Source organism: Trachypithecus francoisi, unplaced genomic scaffold, assembly GCF_009764315.1.
Source record: "Trachypithecus francoisi isolate TF-2019V2 unplaced genomic scaffold, Tfra_2.0 Lachesis_group8, whole genome shotgun sequence".
Taxonomy (NCBI): Eukaryota; Metazoa; Chordata; class Mammalia; order Primates; family Cercopithecidae; genus Trachypithecus; species Trachypithecus francoisi.
Window position 1 is genome coordinate 8486794 of NW_022681473.1, and position 16661 is coordinate 8503454.

The 16661-nt window shown below is 53.5% G+C and overlaps 2 protein-coding genes and 1 long non-coding RNA gene across 10 annotated transcripts in view; 2 read left to right on the forward strand and 1 right to left on the reverse strand.

Annotated features, from left to right (window-relative positions):
* Nucleotides 1–1032: 1032 nt before the first annotated feature.
* RNASEH2C (ribonuclease H2 subunit C) lies at nt 1033–7891 on the forward strand. 3 transcript variants are annotated; one of them, XM_033208050.1, is made up of 4 exons: nt 1033–1369; nt 1562–1737; nt 1815–1934; nt 2170–4312. In XM_033208050.1, the coding sequence occupies exons 1-4, from the start codon at nt 1198–1200 to the stop codon at nt 2194–2196; spliced, it is 495 nt and encodes a 164-aa protein (XP_033063941.1). In that variant the 5' UTR covers nt 1033–1197; the 3' UTR covers nt 2197–4312. The 3 variants fall into 3 exon arrangements, with proteins under 3 accessions (XP_033063941.1, XP_033063940.1, XP_033063939.1); XM_033208049.1 differs by lacking the exon at nt 2170–4312 and adding an exon at nt 7574–7891 and having other exon boundaries at nt 1095–1737; XM_033208048.1 differs by having other exon boundaries at nt 1100–1737.
* Nucleotides 2369–10902, reverse strand: KAT5 (lysine acetyltransferase 5). Of its 6 annotated transcripts, none has more exons than XM_033208045.1 (14): nt 10619–10902; nt 10453–10519; nt 10052–10120; nt 9828–9964; nt 9383–9538; nt 9219–9293; nt 9039–9113; nt 8145–8393; nt 7978–8067; nt 5170–5310; nt 4996–5089; nt 3224–3383; nt 3013–3094; nt 2369–2918 (listed from the first exon to the last, which is right to left on the reverse strand). In XM_033208045.1, the coding sequence occupies exons 1-14, from the start codon at nt 10628–10630 to the stop codon at nt 2784–2786; spliced, it is 1542 nt and encodes a 513-aa protein (XP_033063936.1). In that variant the 5' UTR covers nt 10631–10902; the 3' UTR covers nt 2369–2783. The 6 variants fall into 6 exon arrangements, with proteins under 6 accessions (XP_033063936.1, XP_033063935.1, XP_033063938.1 ...); XM_033208044.1 differs by having other exon boundaries at nt 9383–9565; XM_033208047.1 differs by lacking the exon at nt 9383–9538.
* The window catches only part of LOC117081733, a 32347-nt gene continuing 26578 nt past the window's right edge, over nt 10893–16661 (forward strand). The window contains exon 1 of the long non-coding RNA XR_004436256.1: nt 10893–11066. This is a non-coding gene — a long non-coding RNA (uncharacterized LOC117081733). The remainder of the gene's footprint in view (nt 11067–16661) is intronic.

Consider the following 16661-nt stretch of genomic DNA (forward strand, 5'->3'; position numbering starts at 1 on the left):
GAAGAGTTGAGAAACCAAAAAGAGAGAATTGTGAAATCTAAAATACTGAAAAATGTTGATAAATTTGACTACAAAAAATAAGTCTTTATCCTGGGTACCGTGGCTCACGCCTGTAATTCCAGCGTGATTTGGAAGGCCAAAGCGGGCAGATAGCTTGAGTCCAGGAGTTCAAGACCTGGGCAACATGGCAAAACTATGCCTCTACCAAAAATACAAAAATTAGCCGCGTGGTGGCGCAGGCCTGTGGTTCTAGCTACACGGGAGGCTGAGGTTGGGGGATGGATTAAGCCTGGGAGGTCGAGGCTGCAGTTAGCCAATCAAACCACTGCACTCCAGCCTAGGCGAGTGAGACCTTGTCTAAAACAAACAACAAAAAAAATAAGTCTTTGTCCACCAAAAATCACCTTTACACAGGTTTGCAAGACAGACCGCAGATAAAACATTTTCAATGCATTTGAGAAAAGGGTTGATGTTCCTAATAAACTAAAAATGAAGAACCCATCTACCAACCAATATAAAGACTTCAGAATTGTTTTAGATTTTTACAACGATCATGTCCCATTAAAAACAATACAAGAAAAAAACCTGGCTGGGCGCGGTGGCTCACGCCTGTAATCCAAACACTTCGGCAGGCCAAGGCTGGAGGATCACCTGAGGTCAGTAGTTCGAGACCAGCCTGGCCAACATAGCGAAACCCCGTCTCTACTAAAAATATAAAAATTAGGCGGGCGTGGTGGTGCAAGCATGTAATGCCAGCTACTCCGGAGGCTGAGGCAGGAGAATCGCTTGAACCCGGGAGGCGTAGGTTGCAGTGAAACTGAAATCGCGCCACTGCACACCAGCCTGGGCGACAGAATGAGACTCTAAAAAATAAAAAGACAAAGAAAGAAAGAGGTAAGGAAGGGAAGGAAAGCAACGAAGGGAAGGGGAAAGAGGGGAGGAAGGGAGGAAGGGAGGGGAGAGGAGGGGAGAGGAGGGGAGGGGAGGGACTGGGCGGGGCGGGGAAGGGAAGGGAGGGGAGGGGAGTCCTGGGACTTGGACCCAGGGAAAGCGTTAAGGGTAAGGGGACTACACTTCCCGTGAAGCTCCGCGGCGGCTTCCCGTGAGGCTCTGCGGGGGCTTCCTAAGAGGCCCTGCGCGCTTTCCGCGCCAGCTTCAGCGCCAACCCGCGAGCCCTTGCGTCGCGTAGAAGCGAGGATGGAGAGCGGCGACGAGGCGGCCATCGAGAGGCACCGCGTCCACTTGCGCTCCGCCACGCTGCGGGACGCCGCGCCCGTCACACTGCACCTGCTGCCCTGCGAGGTCGCGGTGGACGGGCCCGCCCCGGTGGGGCGCTTCTTCACGCCCGCCATCCGCCAGGGCCCCGAGGGTGAGCATCGCGGCCGGACTACAGCTCCCGGCAGCCGGCGCGCCGGCCCGCACGCCCCTCATCTCCTGGGCTCCGGGGGGGTTGTGGTGCGTCCGGAAGTGGCGGGAGGGCGGCTCTGGGCTCGACCCGCAGGGCTCAGGTCCTGGGCCCAGTGTGGGTCCTGCCTGAAGCTCTTTGCGCCTCCCGCTCCAGGACTCGAAGTGTCATTTCGGGGCCGCTGTCTACGGGGCGAGGAGATGGCGGTGCCGCCTGGCCTCGTGGGATACGTGATGGTGACGGAAGAGAAGGAAGTGTCCATGGGGAAGCCAGACCCCTTGCGGGATTCCGGGACTGACGACGAAGAGGAGTCGCCGCTGGAACGGGACTTTGTGAGCAAAGGGATAGGGTTGAAAGGGGGTGCGGGCGGGAGCTGTAGTCCCAATGCTGAGCCAGGCCCCTTCCTCAGGACCGCTTCATTGGAGCCACTGCCAGCTTCAGCCACTTCACCCTGTGGGGTCTGGAGACCATCCCTGGCCCGGATGCCAAAGTGCGTGGGGCCCTAACTTGGCCCAGTCTTGCGGCAGCGGTGAGTAGATGAGGAGGTCCGTCTTGTCCCCGGGTGGATGGGTTGGGGAGCACAATTGGGCAGACGGAGCCTGGAGGATTCTACTGGGTAGTGCGTGGGAAACGTAGCTCCCTGACCACTCTTCCTAGCATGTCTAGAAGGGGTTATTCTGAACAGCTGGGTCCTTCCCCGGGTCTGGGGGCCAGCCTGCCGCCCTGCCTTACAAGTCCAACAGTACAGGCGACTCCTCTTGCAGATTCACGCACAGGTGCCCGAGGACTGAGAACCAGAGCTTGAAATTCAAAGCTGCGATCCCTTCACAGCAGTAAACCAGCTCTTTGGAACCACTGATTCCATCACCCCAATAAAGGAGCTCTTCACAGCACCTGTGAGTCCCAGCACCTTAGAGCCCCTAAGCCAGCATGGACCCCTTTCCCCCAAGAACCTTGCATGGCTCTGGCATATAGAAACAATTTATTGCCGTGGGCAATGGGGATAAGAGAAGCCAGAATTTTTTGCAGCCAGCACCCACCCCACCCCCAACTTCTACTTTACAAAAGAAATTTTTACAACCACCAGCCCTCTGTACAGAACTCCCCCACCCCCCATCTCACTGTACACAGCTGCCTGGCTCCCTCTGGTCCCTGGTTCAGAGCAGGCCTGGGCCTGTGGCCAGCTGACCTTGGAGTTAGCCTGAGCCCTGAGCTCGCCTTGGTGCCGGGCACCAATGGGCCCTGCCAGGCCTGTCCCCTCCTTTTCAAGCTTTTCAGCCCCATCTCCCTTAGAGTGCTTTGTGGGAGCTGCAGTGGGGGCGGGGTGGGCTATCAGCCCCAGTCCTGCTGTCTTGGCATTGCAGTGAGCAGTGCCTGGTCACCACTTCCCCCTCTTGCTCCAGTCCTTGGGAGTGAAGTGCAGACACTTGGAGTCAATCCGCAGGAGCCGCTTAAGCATGGCCCGCTCATGGCCATCCACGATGTCCTCTGACAGTGTGAGGATGTACTGGCCCTGGGCAGAGGAGATGGGTTCAGCAAGTGGCCAGCCCACAGGGGCCTGCACTCTGCATCCCACAAACCTGTCTCCGCCATGCCTGCCTCCCTACCTTGTAGTAGTTGATGAGATTGAGGTACTGCAGAGTGGAGATGACATCCTCCTTCTTGATGCTGGTGATTTCACTGATCTCACTGTAGGAGAGCAAAGGTCAGGTCCCCTGAGGACCTTCATCTGTCCCCAGGAGCCCCAGGACAGAGTGACAAAGCCCAGGAACAGACAGGCCATGCCATGTACCCCCAGGTAGGCAGCGCCAGGCTCACTTGATGGTGATCTGTGGCCTCTCCCCGCTCTCTGACTTCAGCCCCATCAGGATCTCCAGGATGGTCTGGGACCAGTAACTTCGATAGGATAGGAGGCCAAGGTCTGAAAGGGGCTTCTCGGGGGTCCCTGTTTTCCCTTCCACTTTGGAGAGTTCATAGCCTAAAGCAATGGAGCAGGAGAGGGTGAGTAAGAGGTCACAGATGAACATAAGCAACATTTAAAAACACAGGTTGCCAAGGCAGGCTGCCTAGTTCCCATCATGGCCCTGCCACTTGGCAGTTCTGTGGCCTCCGCCTCTCTGTGCCTCAGTTCCCTCAGGAAGAACTAACGAGTATTCACTCTTCCCCTGGGAGCTGAGCACAGTGGAGGGCATGAGAGCACTGAGAGGAGCAGCTGCAGTCAACCACGAGATTGATCAGAGGCCAGTGAAGGCTTATGGGCAGGGGATGCAGGGAAAATGGCTCAGGGGAAGAAAGTGCCTCCAATTTTCCTTTGCCATCCCAGGCTCTGTGTCTGGGCATGTAAGGAAGGAAGTGGGGACAGATTTCTGTCTGTAATCCAGGCCTGAGAATGCTTGAATTCTCAGTCAAATCAGTCCTCCTAGCTGGGATCTTGGGAGTGTCAGGTGCTAAGACCTGAGTGGCCTGACTGGGTGGTTGTGAGAATGCAAGGAGAAAAGGTGCACCAAGGTGCTTCCCAAGTTGGGGAGACCATTCCTGAGAGCCAGATGACTGACCCCCACCATGGCTGTTTCCCTGCAACTCATGCTGATAGCTGGGCAGTGGGAGGCAGTCCCCAGTGAGATCCTCTGACCCTGCACAGCCCTGAGCGGCTTCACATCTCTTGGGCAGTGTCTTCATTCTCCCCACCAGGGACTTGGGATGTTTGTGACTTTTGGAAGCCCTTCCTCACCCTCACAATGGACCTTAGCCCCTTGGTAGTCCCACCCACATCCCATCTCCATTGCGGTCTGAGCTCCAAGACTGAGTTTCTTCAAGCATCCACTTGTGCTACCAGGCTGAGAAGTTCTGAGGATGTGACCCCATCTGGGCATCACTTAACCAATAAACTTCTCGAATGGACCATAACCTTGATCAAGTAAAGCCTCTGTGTCTTCACCAGGCAAACAGCTAGAACTTCCTCTTCTCAGGTCAGAGCTTAGTTATTCCAAGTGAATGGTGAGATAGAATGGGGGCTGATGGGGAAGAGGCTGGGAAGGAGAAGGGGCCTCAGGGTTGGGGAGGGCACTGAAGAGCTCATGTGTGATGGAGGTCAGAGTCCCTTCTGGCTTTAAGAGACTGACCTCACTGGACACAAGGCGCAAGGGACAATTCCATGCTTACGTGTATCTGTTGACAGCATTTTGGACACCTGCCTGCACGGCTCAGGGGACAACTGGGGACATTAACCACTGGTCCTCGCCCAAGGACTTGTATCATGGCATGCCCGTTACCAGATACATGAGCACCAGCAGCTCACTCACCTGCCCATGGCCCCAGGCAGGAGCATGTAAGTCAGATCTGGGGAAAACTGAGTGGCACTTAGAACCCTGGCCAAGGAGCAAACTGTAGGGCTGCGAACCTACCCCAGATAAGCAGGGCAGTCAGCCTGAATGGAGAGAACTCTGGGAGAGTGCTACTGTTATTTCTGGCTGGCTCCCCTAGAGACCGGGCTGCACAGCCACGGTTGAGAATCACAGTAGCCTGGCACATCTGCCTATGAGGCACCGATGATGGGTGCACTACCCCCTGGCCGCAGCACACATACTCACTGAACTCGATCAGCAGCTTGCCGTAGCCCCGGCGCTGGTAGGGAGGCAGGGTTAGGATGCAGGCCACATTATAGTCTTCTGTCGACTCTTTCTCCTGGAAAAGGGGGCAGGTGAGTGTCAGGGAAGGGACCTGGCTCAGGACAGGGCACAGGGACAGCCTGGACAGGCACTGACCTTGGAGAAGTAGCCCACGATGTGGAAGCCCTTACAGTCATACTCCGTCATGACGTAGAAGAGGAAAGGGTCTGTGTCATAGTACAGTGTCTTATGGTCAAGGAAACACTTGGCCAAAAGACACAGGTTCTGGGAATAACTCTGCAAGAGAAAAGGCTTGTCACCATTCTGGGTACCCTGCCTTGAGCCTGGCCAGTGGTTCAGGGTCAACCAGGAGCTTCACTGTTCGTGCTATACCCCAGACTGATAGGTGATGAGTATTCTTCCCTGGCTGGGCCTGACCCACTCCACCAGCCCACAGCTTATGCAGGGGCTGCTCCTCAGTGTTGAAAAGCCTGTGTGCCAGATGTGTGATGGTGTCTGCCTCCCTGCTCAGTCAGGCAAGTTTCCCGACTTGCTCCGCGCAGCTCCATCTAAGCCTGGCCAGGAGACTCCACCACCCTGTAATGTTTTTAACAGCAATCAATAAACCAAATGTGTCCAAAGTCAGACTCTGACCACCGCTCCTCAGAGAAGCTCTCTCCCTGACAGTCTTGGGAGTCTAGCTGCTAAAAAACCTAACATTCTGCCGGGCGCCTGTAATCCCAGCACTTTGGGAGGCCAAGGCGGGCGGATCATGAGGTCAGGAGATTGAGACCATCCTGGCTAACACGGTGAAACCCCGTCTCTGCTGAAAATACAAAAAATTAGCCGGGCGTGGTGGCGGGCGCCTGTAGTCCCAGCTACTTGGGAGGCTGAGGCAGGAGAATGGCGTGAACCCGGGAGGTGGAGCTTGCAGCAAGCCAAGATCGTGCCACTGCACTCCAGCCTGGGCAACAAAGTGAGACTCCGTCTCAAAAAAAAAAAAACCTAACATTCTGCATCCACAGTCACACCTCCTGGGAACTGATCTGCTACTCTACGACAAAGTTAAGGAATTATGTAATTTAACAAAATAACTGCCTTAGGGGTTACCCCAGCAAAATTATGAATCATGCTGCTTAACCTTACCTCTGCACACGATTTCTCCTGCATTTCAGACATTGTGGGTTTTTTTTTTGAGACAGGGTCTCACTCCTGTCGCCCAGGATGGAGTGCAGTGGTGCAATCATGCAATCATGGCTCACTGCAGCCTTGACTTCCCAGGCTCAGGTGATTCTCCCAACTCAGCCTCCTGAGTACCTGGGACTACAGATGTGTACCACTACACCCAGCTAAATTAATTAATTGTTTATTTATAGAGACAGAGTCTCGCTCTGTCACCCAGGCTGGAGTGCAGTGGCGCAATCTCGGCTCACTGCAAGCTCCGCCTTCTGGGTTCATGCCATTCTCCTGCCTGAGCCTCCCGAGTAGCTGGGACTACAGGCGCCCACCACCACGCCCAGCTAATTCTTTCTATTTTTAGTAGAGATGGGGTTTCACCGTGTTAGCCAGGATGGCCTCGATCTTCTGACCTCATGATCTGCCCGCCTTGGCCTCCCAAAGTGCTGGGATTGCAGGCATGAGCCACCGTGCCCAGCCAAATTTTTTATTTTTAGTAGAGACGGGGTTTCTCCATGTTGCCCAGGCTAGTCTCGAAATTCTGGGCTCAAGTGATTGGCCCACCTCAGCCTCCCAAAGTGCTGGGGTTACAGGTATCAGCCACTGTGCCCAGCCAGAAACTGCTTTTTGTTTATTTATTTTTTAGACGAAGTCTCACCCTGTTGCCCAGGCTGGAGTGAAGTGGCGCAATCTCGGCTCACTGCAAGCTCCGCCTCCTGGGTTCATGCCATTCTCCTGCCTCAGACTCCCAAGCAGCTGGTACTACAGGCGCCCACCACCACGCCCGGCTTATTTTTTGTATTTTTTAGTAGAAACGGGGTTTCACCGTGTTAGGATGGTCTCGATCTCCTGACCTCGTGATCCACCCGCCTCGGCCTCCCATACTGCTGGGATTACAGACATGAGCCACCACGCCCAGCCCAGAAATTGCTTTTTTTTTTTTTTGAGATGGAGTCTCGCTCTGTCGCCCAGGCTGGAGTGTAGTGGCTGGATCTCAGCTCACTGCAAGCTCCGCCTCCCGGGTTTACACCATTCTCCTGCCTCAGCCTCCCGAGTAGCTGGGACTACAGGCGCCCGCCACCTCGCCCGGCTAGTTTTTTATATTTTTTAGTAGAGACGGGGTTTCACCGGGTTAGCCAGGATGGTCTCGATCTCCTGACCTTGTGATCCGCCCGTCTCGGCCTCCCAAAGTGCTGGGATTACAGGCTTGAGCCACCGCGCCCGGCCCAGAAATTGCTTTTTAACCACCTGCTGCTGGGTACTGCCACTTGGATGCCCAGGTCCACGTTAATAATTACAAAATGGTGGTTAACACAGCATCTTCATCACCTGAGCTCTGTCCCCTTTAAGAGCCTTCCCTCTACTTCCCTTTTTTGCCTCCCAGCCAGAATGATCTGTGCCTTTCACAAAGACCATCTCTATGCATCCATGCCGCCTCCTCAGCACCACTGCAAGAAACTGCCTCAGCCACTGTCATCCACCAAGGCTCCAAAGTAACCCTCTGTGAAGCTTTGCCAACCGCCTCCTTCGGGTCCTCCTACCCTACCCTCTCTTTCATGACACTTAAGACACTGGGAGCTAAGAGGTCATTGGTATGTCTGTCTCTCCCATGGACTAAGCTGTCAGAGAAGAGAGACTGTCTCATTCCTGGCTACCAGCACCTGCCAGACAGCGGGAACTCAATAAATATGGGGTGAACTGATCTGCTGGCTTGACTGGTCAGTGTTTACCTGAGCAAGAAGATGTCATTTGACTCACCCCAGCGCCCACTGCCTCTCAGACACTAACCTTGTTCTTACGTCCATCAATCTCAAAGAAGGAGATGGTGCCCTTGCGGTAAATCTCATTGCCTGGAGGATGTCGTAGGTCGCACTTGGTCTGGGGAAGAGAGGAGGGTCAGGAACAAGGGCAACGTGGAGGGTGCTGGGAAGGCAGCCTCCCTGGACCCCTCATACCAAGTGACGCTGAAGACACTTGAGGCTACGGCCGTACTTGAGGCAGAACTCGCACAGGTAGAGAACAGGCAATGTGGTGAGCTCCTGCGGGTACGGGGAGAAGTACCACGGCTTGAGGCGGTGCCGGCCCAGCTCAATGCACTCGATGTTCTTCATCCGGGTGACGATGTCGTCGTGGCTTCGGTCAGACACCAGGCTGCCAGTCATGCGTGGTGCTGATGGTATTCCATCTGAGCTGTCCTGGGAGTCCTGCCCAGGGCCAGTGGAAAATACCAGGTTATAAGAAACAGCTCAGCAGGACACCACAGCTCACAGCCCTTTGACAGGTTTCCTTCAAGCCTAACAGCAACCCTATAGGGGAGGTACCATGATCCCCAATTTCCGGATAAAAACCTGAAACCCTAAGGGATTGATGATGTGGAAAAGATCACCAAATGACTCTGGTTTTTGAGATGGAGTCTCGCTCCGTCGCCCAGGCTAGAGTGCAGTGGCATGATCTTGGCTCACTGCAACCTCTACCTCCAGGGTTCAAGCAATTCTCCTGCCTCAGCTTTCCGAGTAGCTGGGATTATAGGCGCCTGCCACTACGCCTGGCTAATTGTTGTATTTTTAGTAGAGACAAGGTTTCACCATGTTGGTCAGGCTGGTGTCGAACTCCTGACCTCAGGTGATCTGCCCGCCTTGGTTGGCCTCCCAAAGTGCTGGGATTACAGGTATGAGCCATGGCACCCAGCCCCAATGACTCATTTGAACCATGTTCTGCCTAGCTCCTAATCCCACCAACACTAGCCCTGCCTACCACCCCTTCTTTATTTTTAAACTCATCACTAACTCTCCACCCTGCCTGCATCCCTTCCTTTTCACCTAGCTCTTTCTGTTGCTCCCCAGACCCACCTCATCAGTGCCCAAACAATTTGATTTTCGCTTCCGTCCTGGCTGGGCTGCCACTGCCCTACGGGCTGCTCCATTCTGCAGATATAGTAATAAAAGAAGGGATGGCTGTGAGATAAGCCTGAAAAAGGCCACCAGAGAGTAGAGAGAGAAAGGGAACAAGAGATGGTTTGGGAAACTCACCTGGGGAAAAACCGAGGCCGGGGCTGTCTCGCTGGGCACAGGAGTTGCTGGTGAAACCACCTCCACCTTCCGTTTCTGCAGAGAGAAACCAACAAAGGTGGGTCAGAAGGTAGAGAAGGTGGGACCTGAGAAGAAAGCAAGGTCCCTGGAATTGCTGAGGGTACCGTTGAGCGGTGGTTGGGCTGCAGGCAGGAGCTGGAGGAGAGCGGCTGGTCAGGCTCGCCACCGGGAATGGCCTCCCGCTCCTTGGGCAGGTTGAAGCGGAGTGTGATCTGGACCGGGATTGGCAAGGTCTTCCCGCTGGCCTGGGCCGAGGCCGGCTGTAGAGATAGGTCCAGGGTCTTCCTCTGGGGCGGGGATGGCAGTGGAATGGGGAAGGGGAATAGGGGTCCCTCAGCTCAAAATTATCAAACCCCACCCTCGCCTTCTGAAGGACACAGGACTGGCTACTGGACTCTGGGAGCTACATGTGCAATTCGGCCCCCATCCTTTGCAAGATGAAGTCAGGGTGAGAGGGAGCCGCCTACTGCCCATCCAGGAGCCCCTAATGCCAACAGATAAGAGAAACACGAGGCAGGAGAGAAGAGGTGAAGTGGGGGACCTACTCACCACCTCTCTCTCTGGAGAGCCGGGACGGGACCCAGGAAGTCCGTTCTTGGTGGGGGTCTTGGCCTCTTTCTTCGGGAACTGGATCTTCTTTAGGTCCAGCCGCTCGTGCGTCACCCATTCATCCAGACGTTTGTTGACTGCAGCAGTGGGGATGGCTCAGGACAGAATGCCAAAAACTGTTCCCCAACCCTACCCGGATGCCCCACCTCAGGCCCAGAACTCACAGTCAATGTAATGGACGTAGAAAAGCTTCCGGCCACTGATGTCCTTCACGCTCAGGATCTCGGCCAGGGCTATGGGAATAGCATAGGCAGAGGCCTTAGACGGGCCGGGCCAGCCTAAGAGACTCCACCCTTCCACGACCTGAACTCCACCCCAAGGCCGGATCCCTAAGCTCCAGCACTTAGAAGGTCTCTCCTAAGCCTCCTTCAGTCACTACTGCCACCCCTTTCCAGGCCCCGCCCTGTACCTCTCGGAGCAGCTAAGAGCCACGCCCCTTCATGGGAGTATCTGCGCCCCGCCCGCCCCATAATTCCAGAGGCCCCTCCCCATCCCGGGGGTTCAGTTGAATCCCTCCCGCCCCTCGCCCTCAGGTTCCTTAGCCCCGCCCCCCAACGTCACTCACGCCACTCATCTTCGTTGTCCTGGTTCCGCCGCAGCACGGGTAGGCGGCAGCCCTCGATTATCTCCCCCTGGGGAGACAGCGCGGCGCCAGGGTCGGCTACTGGGGGGCCTCGGGCTCTACCCACCTCCCCTGGCTCCCTCCGCCCCGCCCCGGGCACCGGACTCACCACCTCCGCCATCTTCCCTCCCTCCACTGCCACTTCCGGCCCCTGTGGGAGACGTCACTTCCGGGACCGAGCCCGTTGTAGGCCCGGGCCTCACGAAGCCCCTGTAGAGGGGGACTTTTGAGAGACACCGCGACCCAGCTGCAAGGGGCAAGACTGCACCTGTGACTCTGGGGAAAACGGAGTGTTACAAGCCTCAGGCCGAGCCGTAGGTGGAAACCCCACAACGTGCACAGGGATTGGAGAACTGGTGAGTCCGTCACGTGACGCCCACCGGGTGCGACGCTGTTCACGTGGATGCGGAGCGGGTCACGTGGCAATACGGTTTGGGCTTTGACAGAGGGCAGTCCTCGGGCGTCTCCTTGTGGCGGCGGGAGGTGTTGTCGGGAGTGAACTGCACGCGAGGCTGGAGAAAGGAAGTGGGCTTAGAGGGGCTCGAACGCTCCCCCAGGTCTGTGGACTTCACTCCGTAGGCAGGAGGACTCAGGAAAGATTCCTAGCTTTATTTTGTGTATTGGGCTTTTTTTTATTTTTGAGACGGAGTCTCGCTCTGTCGCCAGGCTGGAGTGCAGTGGCGCCATCTTGGCTCCCTGCAACCTCTGCCTCCCGGGTTCAAGCGATTCTCTTGCCTCAGCCTCCGGAGTACCCAGCTAATATTTGTATTTTCAGTAGAGGCGGGGTTTCACCATGTTGGCCAGGATGGTCTGGATCTCTTGACCTTGTGATCCGCCCGCCTCGGCCTCCCAAAGTGCTGGGATTACAGGCGTGAGCCATGGCGCCCGGCCATATTAGGCTTTTTTTTTTTTTTTTGAAACAAGGTCTGTCTCGCCCAGGCTGGAGTGCAGCCGGACAGGCATAATCTCCGCTCACTGCAGCCTCCGCCTCCCTGGATCAAGTGATCCACCTCAGGCTCCCGAGTAGCTGGGACTACAGGCGCGCACTACCAAGGCTGGCTAATTATTAAAATTTTTTGTGTAAACAGGATTTGGAGACTGGGCATGGTGGCTCACACCTGAAATCCCAGCTACCTCCAGCCTTATCATGAGAAAAAGATCAGACAAATACCAATTGAGAAACATTCTACAAAATACCCCATGAGTACTCCTCAAAAGTGTGAAGATGTCACCGGTGAAGGGTGTCCAGATTCTTGGCATCTTAAAGAATTGGACAAAACGGCTGGGCACGGTGGCTCACGCCTGTAATCCCAGCACTTTGGGAGGCCGAGGCGGGCGGATCACGAAGTCAGGAGATCGAGATCATCCTGGCCAACACGGTGAAACCCCGTCTCTACAAAAAAAAAAAAAAAATTAGCCGGGCGTTTTGGCGGGCATCTGTGGTCCCAGCTGCTCGGGAGGCTGAGGCAGGAGAATGGCCTGAACCCGGGAGGCGGAGTGTGCAGTGGGCCAAGATCATGCCACTACACTCCAGCCTGGGCGACAGAGCGAGACTCTGTCTCAAAAAAAAAAAAAAAAAAACAAAAAAAAAAAAGAATTGGTCAAAACGCACAAAGCAAGGAAGGAATACACGAGTTATTGAAAATGAAAGTACACTGCAGTGTGGGGGCCGGCTGAGCATAGGGCGAGTTACAGGATTTGTTGGAGTTTAAATACCCTTGGTTATTTGGGATACGCCCTGTGTAAATGAAGGGGATGAAGTAAAGTTACAAAGTCATTTAGGGTGTACGCCCTAAGGAGAGGATATTTCCTGTCATAACTGAAGTGTAAATCGGCCTTATATGTTGCCTGCCTCCAGACCCTACTTTCCTGCCTCAAAGGTGGCTGAACTTGGTGGCTTATGCCTGCAATCCCAGTGTTAACAGGAAAGGGCCCATCCAGACCCCAAGAGAGGGTCCTTGGATCTCACACATTAAAGAATTCAGGGCGAGTCCAGCACTTTAGGAGGCCGAGGAAGGTGGATAACCTGAGGTCAGGAGTTCAAGACCAGCCTGACCAACATGATGAAACCCCATCTCTACTAAAAATACAAAAATTAGGCAGGTGTGGTGGTGCCTGCCTGTAATCCCAGCTACTTGGGAAGCTGAGGCAGGAGAATCACTTGAACCCGGGAGGTGGAGGTTGCAGTGAGCATGATTGCACTACCAGCACTCCAGCCTGGGAACAGAGCAAGACTCCATCTCAAAAAAAAAAAAAAAAAAAAAAAGAATTCAGGGCGAGTCCATAAAGTGAAAGCAAGTTTGTTAGGAAGTAAAGGAACTCAATGCTGATTGTTCATTTTTATGGTTATTTCTTTCTTTTTTTTTTTTGAGACGGAGTCTCCCTCTGTCGCTCAGGCTGGAGTGCAGTGGCACTATCTCGGATCACTGCAAGCTCCCCTTCCCAGGTTCACGCCATTCTCCTGCCTCAGCCTCCCAAGTACCTGGGACTACAGGCACCCGCCACCATGCCCGGCTAATTTTTTGTATTTTTAGTAGAGACGGGGTTTCACTGAGTTAGCCAGGATGGTCTCAATCTCCTGACCTTGTGATGTGCCCGCCTCAGCCTCCCAAAGTGCTGGGATTACAGGCGTGAGCCACTGCACCTGGCCCATTTTTATGGTTATTTCTTGATGATATGCTAAGCAAGGGGTGGATTATTCATGTCTCTCCTTTTTAGACCATACACAGTAACTTCCTGACATTGCCGTGGCACTGGTAAACTGTCATGGCACTGGTAGGAGTGCAGCAGTGAGGACAACCAGAGGTCGCTCTAGTGGCCATGTTGGTTTTGGTGGGTTTTAGTCGGCTTCCGTACTGCAACCTGTTTTATCAGCAAGGTCTTTATGACCTGTGTCTTGTACCACCTATCTTATCCTGTGACTTAGAATGTCTTAACCCTCTGGGAATGCAGCCCAGTAGGTCTCAGCCTCATTTTACCCAGCTCCTGTTCTAGATAGAGTTGCTCTGGTTCATGCACCTCTGACAACAGCATTTTGGGAGGCCAAGACGGGCGGATCACTTGAGGTCAGGCGTTCGGGACCAGCCTGGCCAACATGTTAAAACCTCATCTCTACTAAAAATAAGAAAGTTAGCTGGGCATTTGTGGCATCCGCCCATAATCCCAGCTACTCAGGAGGCTGAGGCTAGAGAATCTCTTGAACCCAGGAGGCAGAGGTTGCAGTCAGCCAAGATGGTGCCACTGCACTCCAGCCTGGGCGACAGAACGAGACTCTGTCTCAGAAGGAAAAAAGAGGCCGGGCACGGTGGCTCGCGCCTGTAATCCCAGGACTTTGAGAGGCCGAGGCAAGTGGATCACAGGGTCAGGAGTTCGAAACCAGCCTGGCCAATATGGTGAAACCACGTCTCTACTGAAAATACAAAAATTAGCCAGGCTTGGTGGCAGGCGCCTGTAGTCCCAGCTACTCAGGAGGCTGAGGCAGGAGAATCGATTGAACCCAGGAGGCAGAGGTTGCAGTGAGCCAAGATCACACTGCTGCACTCCAGCCTGGGCAACAGAGGGAGACTCCGTCTCAAAAAATAAAGAAAGAAAGAAAGAAAAGAAAAAGATGTTGCTCAGGCTGGCCTCAAACACCTGAGCTCAAGCAATCTGCCTGCCTCAGCCTCCCAAAGTGCTAGGGCCACCGCACCCGGCCGTTGTTTTGTATACTAGGTTTCTTTTTTTTTTTTTGGTCCAGTGGCTCATGGCTGTGATCCCAACACTGGGAGGCAGAGGTGGGAGGATCGCTTGAGCCCAGGAGTTACAGACCAGCCTTGGCAACAGAGTAAGACTCTTGTCTCTACAAAAAAAAATTTTTTAATTAGCCAGACATGGCGGTGGCCCTTGCTTGTGTTCCCAGCTACTTGGGAGGCAGAGGAGGGAGGATCGCTTGAGCCTAGGAGTTCCAGGCTGCAGTGAGCCGAGATCATGCCACTGCACTCCACCCTGAGTGACAGAGACAGACCAGCCTGGGACAGACAGACTCAGCACTTTGGGAGGCCGAGGCGGGTGGATTGCCTGACACCGTTCTGTCAATCCAGCTGCTTCAGGATGATGCCTTGGTCAGACAATGCTGTGTGGAATACCATAACGGTGCATTCTGTGAGTTCACAGATGGTAGTCTTGGCAGAAGTATTGCGTGCCGGATAGGTAAACCCACATTCGGAGTAAGTCTCTATTCCAGTGAGGACAAACCTCTGACCTTTCCATGATGGAAGAGGTCAGATATAATCAACTTGCCACCAGGTAGCTGGCTGATCACCCCAAGGAATGGTGCCATATTGAGAGCTGAGTGTTGGTCTCTGCTGCCAGCAAATTGGGCACTCAGCAGTGGCCATAGCCAGGTCAGCCTTGGTGAGTGGAAGTCCAGGTTGCTGAGCCCATGTGTAACCTCCATCCCAGCCACCATGGCCACTTTGTTCATGGGCCCATTGGGTGATGACAGGGGTGGTTGGGGAAAGAGGCTGAGTGGTGTCCACAGAACAGGTCATCCTATCTACTTGATTATTAAAATCCTTCTCTGCTGAGGTCACCCATTGGTGAGCACTCACATGGGTTACAAATAGTTTCAGTTTTTGACCACTCAGAGAGGTCCATCCACATACCTCTTCCACAGATTTCTTTGTCACCAATTTTCCAATTATGCTTCTTGCAAGTCTCTGACCATCCAGCCAAACCATTGGCTATAGCTCATGAATCAGTATATAATCCCACATCTGGCCATTTCTCCTTCCATTTGAAGTTCACAACGAGGTGCACTGCTCAAAGTTCTGCCCACTGGGAAGATTTCCCTTCACCGCTGTCCTTCAGGGATGTCCTAGGAAGGGGCTGTAGCGCTGCAGCTGTCCACTTTTGGGTGGTGCCTGCATATCATGCAGAACCATCTGTCTTCTGCACAGGCCAAATGGGAGAGTTGAAGGGGGATGTGGTGGGAATCACCACCCCTGCGTCTTTCAAGTCTTTGATGGTGGCATTAATCTCTGCAATCCCTCCAGGGATGCGATATTGTTTCTGATTTACTATTTGTCTAGGTAGAGACAGCTCTGATGGCTTCCATTTGGCCTTTCCCAGAATAATAGCCCTCACCCTACCAGTCAGGGAGCCAATGTGGGGGTTCTGTCAGCTGCTAAGTATGTCTACGCCAATTATGCATTCTAGCACCAGAGAAATTACCACAGGATGAGTCTGGGAACCCACTGGAACCACTGGAAGTCGGACCTGAGTGAAAACTCCATTAATTACCTGACCTCCATAAGCCCCTACTTTAACTGGAAGACCACAGTGACGTTTATAGTCCCCTGGAATCAGTGTCAGCTCAGAGCCAGTGTCCAGTAGTCCCTGAAATGTCTGATCATTTCCCTTTTCCCAGTGGACAGTTACCCTGGTAAAAAGCCAGATGTGTGCTTGGGGAAGGATGGGTGAGCGATTCAGTGTATAAATTGTCAATAATCTAGTGGGGTCCTTCCTCAAGGGGACCCGGTCTCCCCTTCATTCAAGGAGTTTTGGGTCTGTAAACTGGCTCAAGTCTGGAAATTGATTGAAGGGCCCTAATTCTTTATTTTTATATTTCAAATTAGTCTTTTGTCCATTTGACCTAGAAGTTTTCTGCTTGTATAAATTAAGTAGGAATGAAGTAGGCTTCCTATCAATTTCACTTCTAGGAACACCATGATTAATTAGCCAATGCCAGAGCTCTACACAAGTCAGACTTCTGATTGGCACTTTGCCTCTGCTGTCCATTACAGTAGCTACTCCCACCTTGCCTTTGACCGTTGAATGCCTCCACTTGCCCCTGCCACCTCAAGACCCAATTACTCCCATTGTATTTAAATTTTGTAGTTGAGTGACTGTGGTTCCTGCCATTAGATCTGACATACAGAGAAGAACAATTACAGGGCTCTTTGAAGATGCAGGAGCTGTCCTCACAAATCTATTTTATAAGGCATAGGTTAAGGGTATAGCTTCTGGACCCTCACAGCTGGGATGAGTAGGTCTAATTTGACTAATCCACTCCACCATTGCAATCTCCCTAAGCATTTGGATACCTTCCTCTACATTAAACAAAGGGAGATCAGGCATTTCCAGCTTGCTCACAATGGGCCATCTTTTAATTC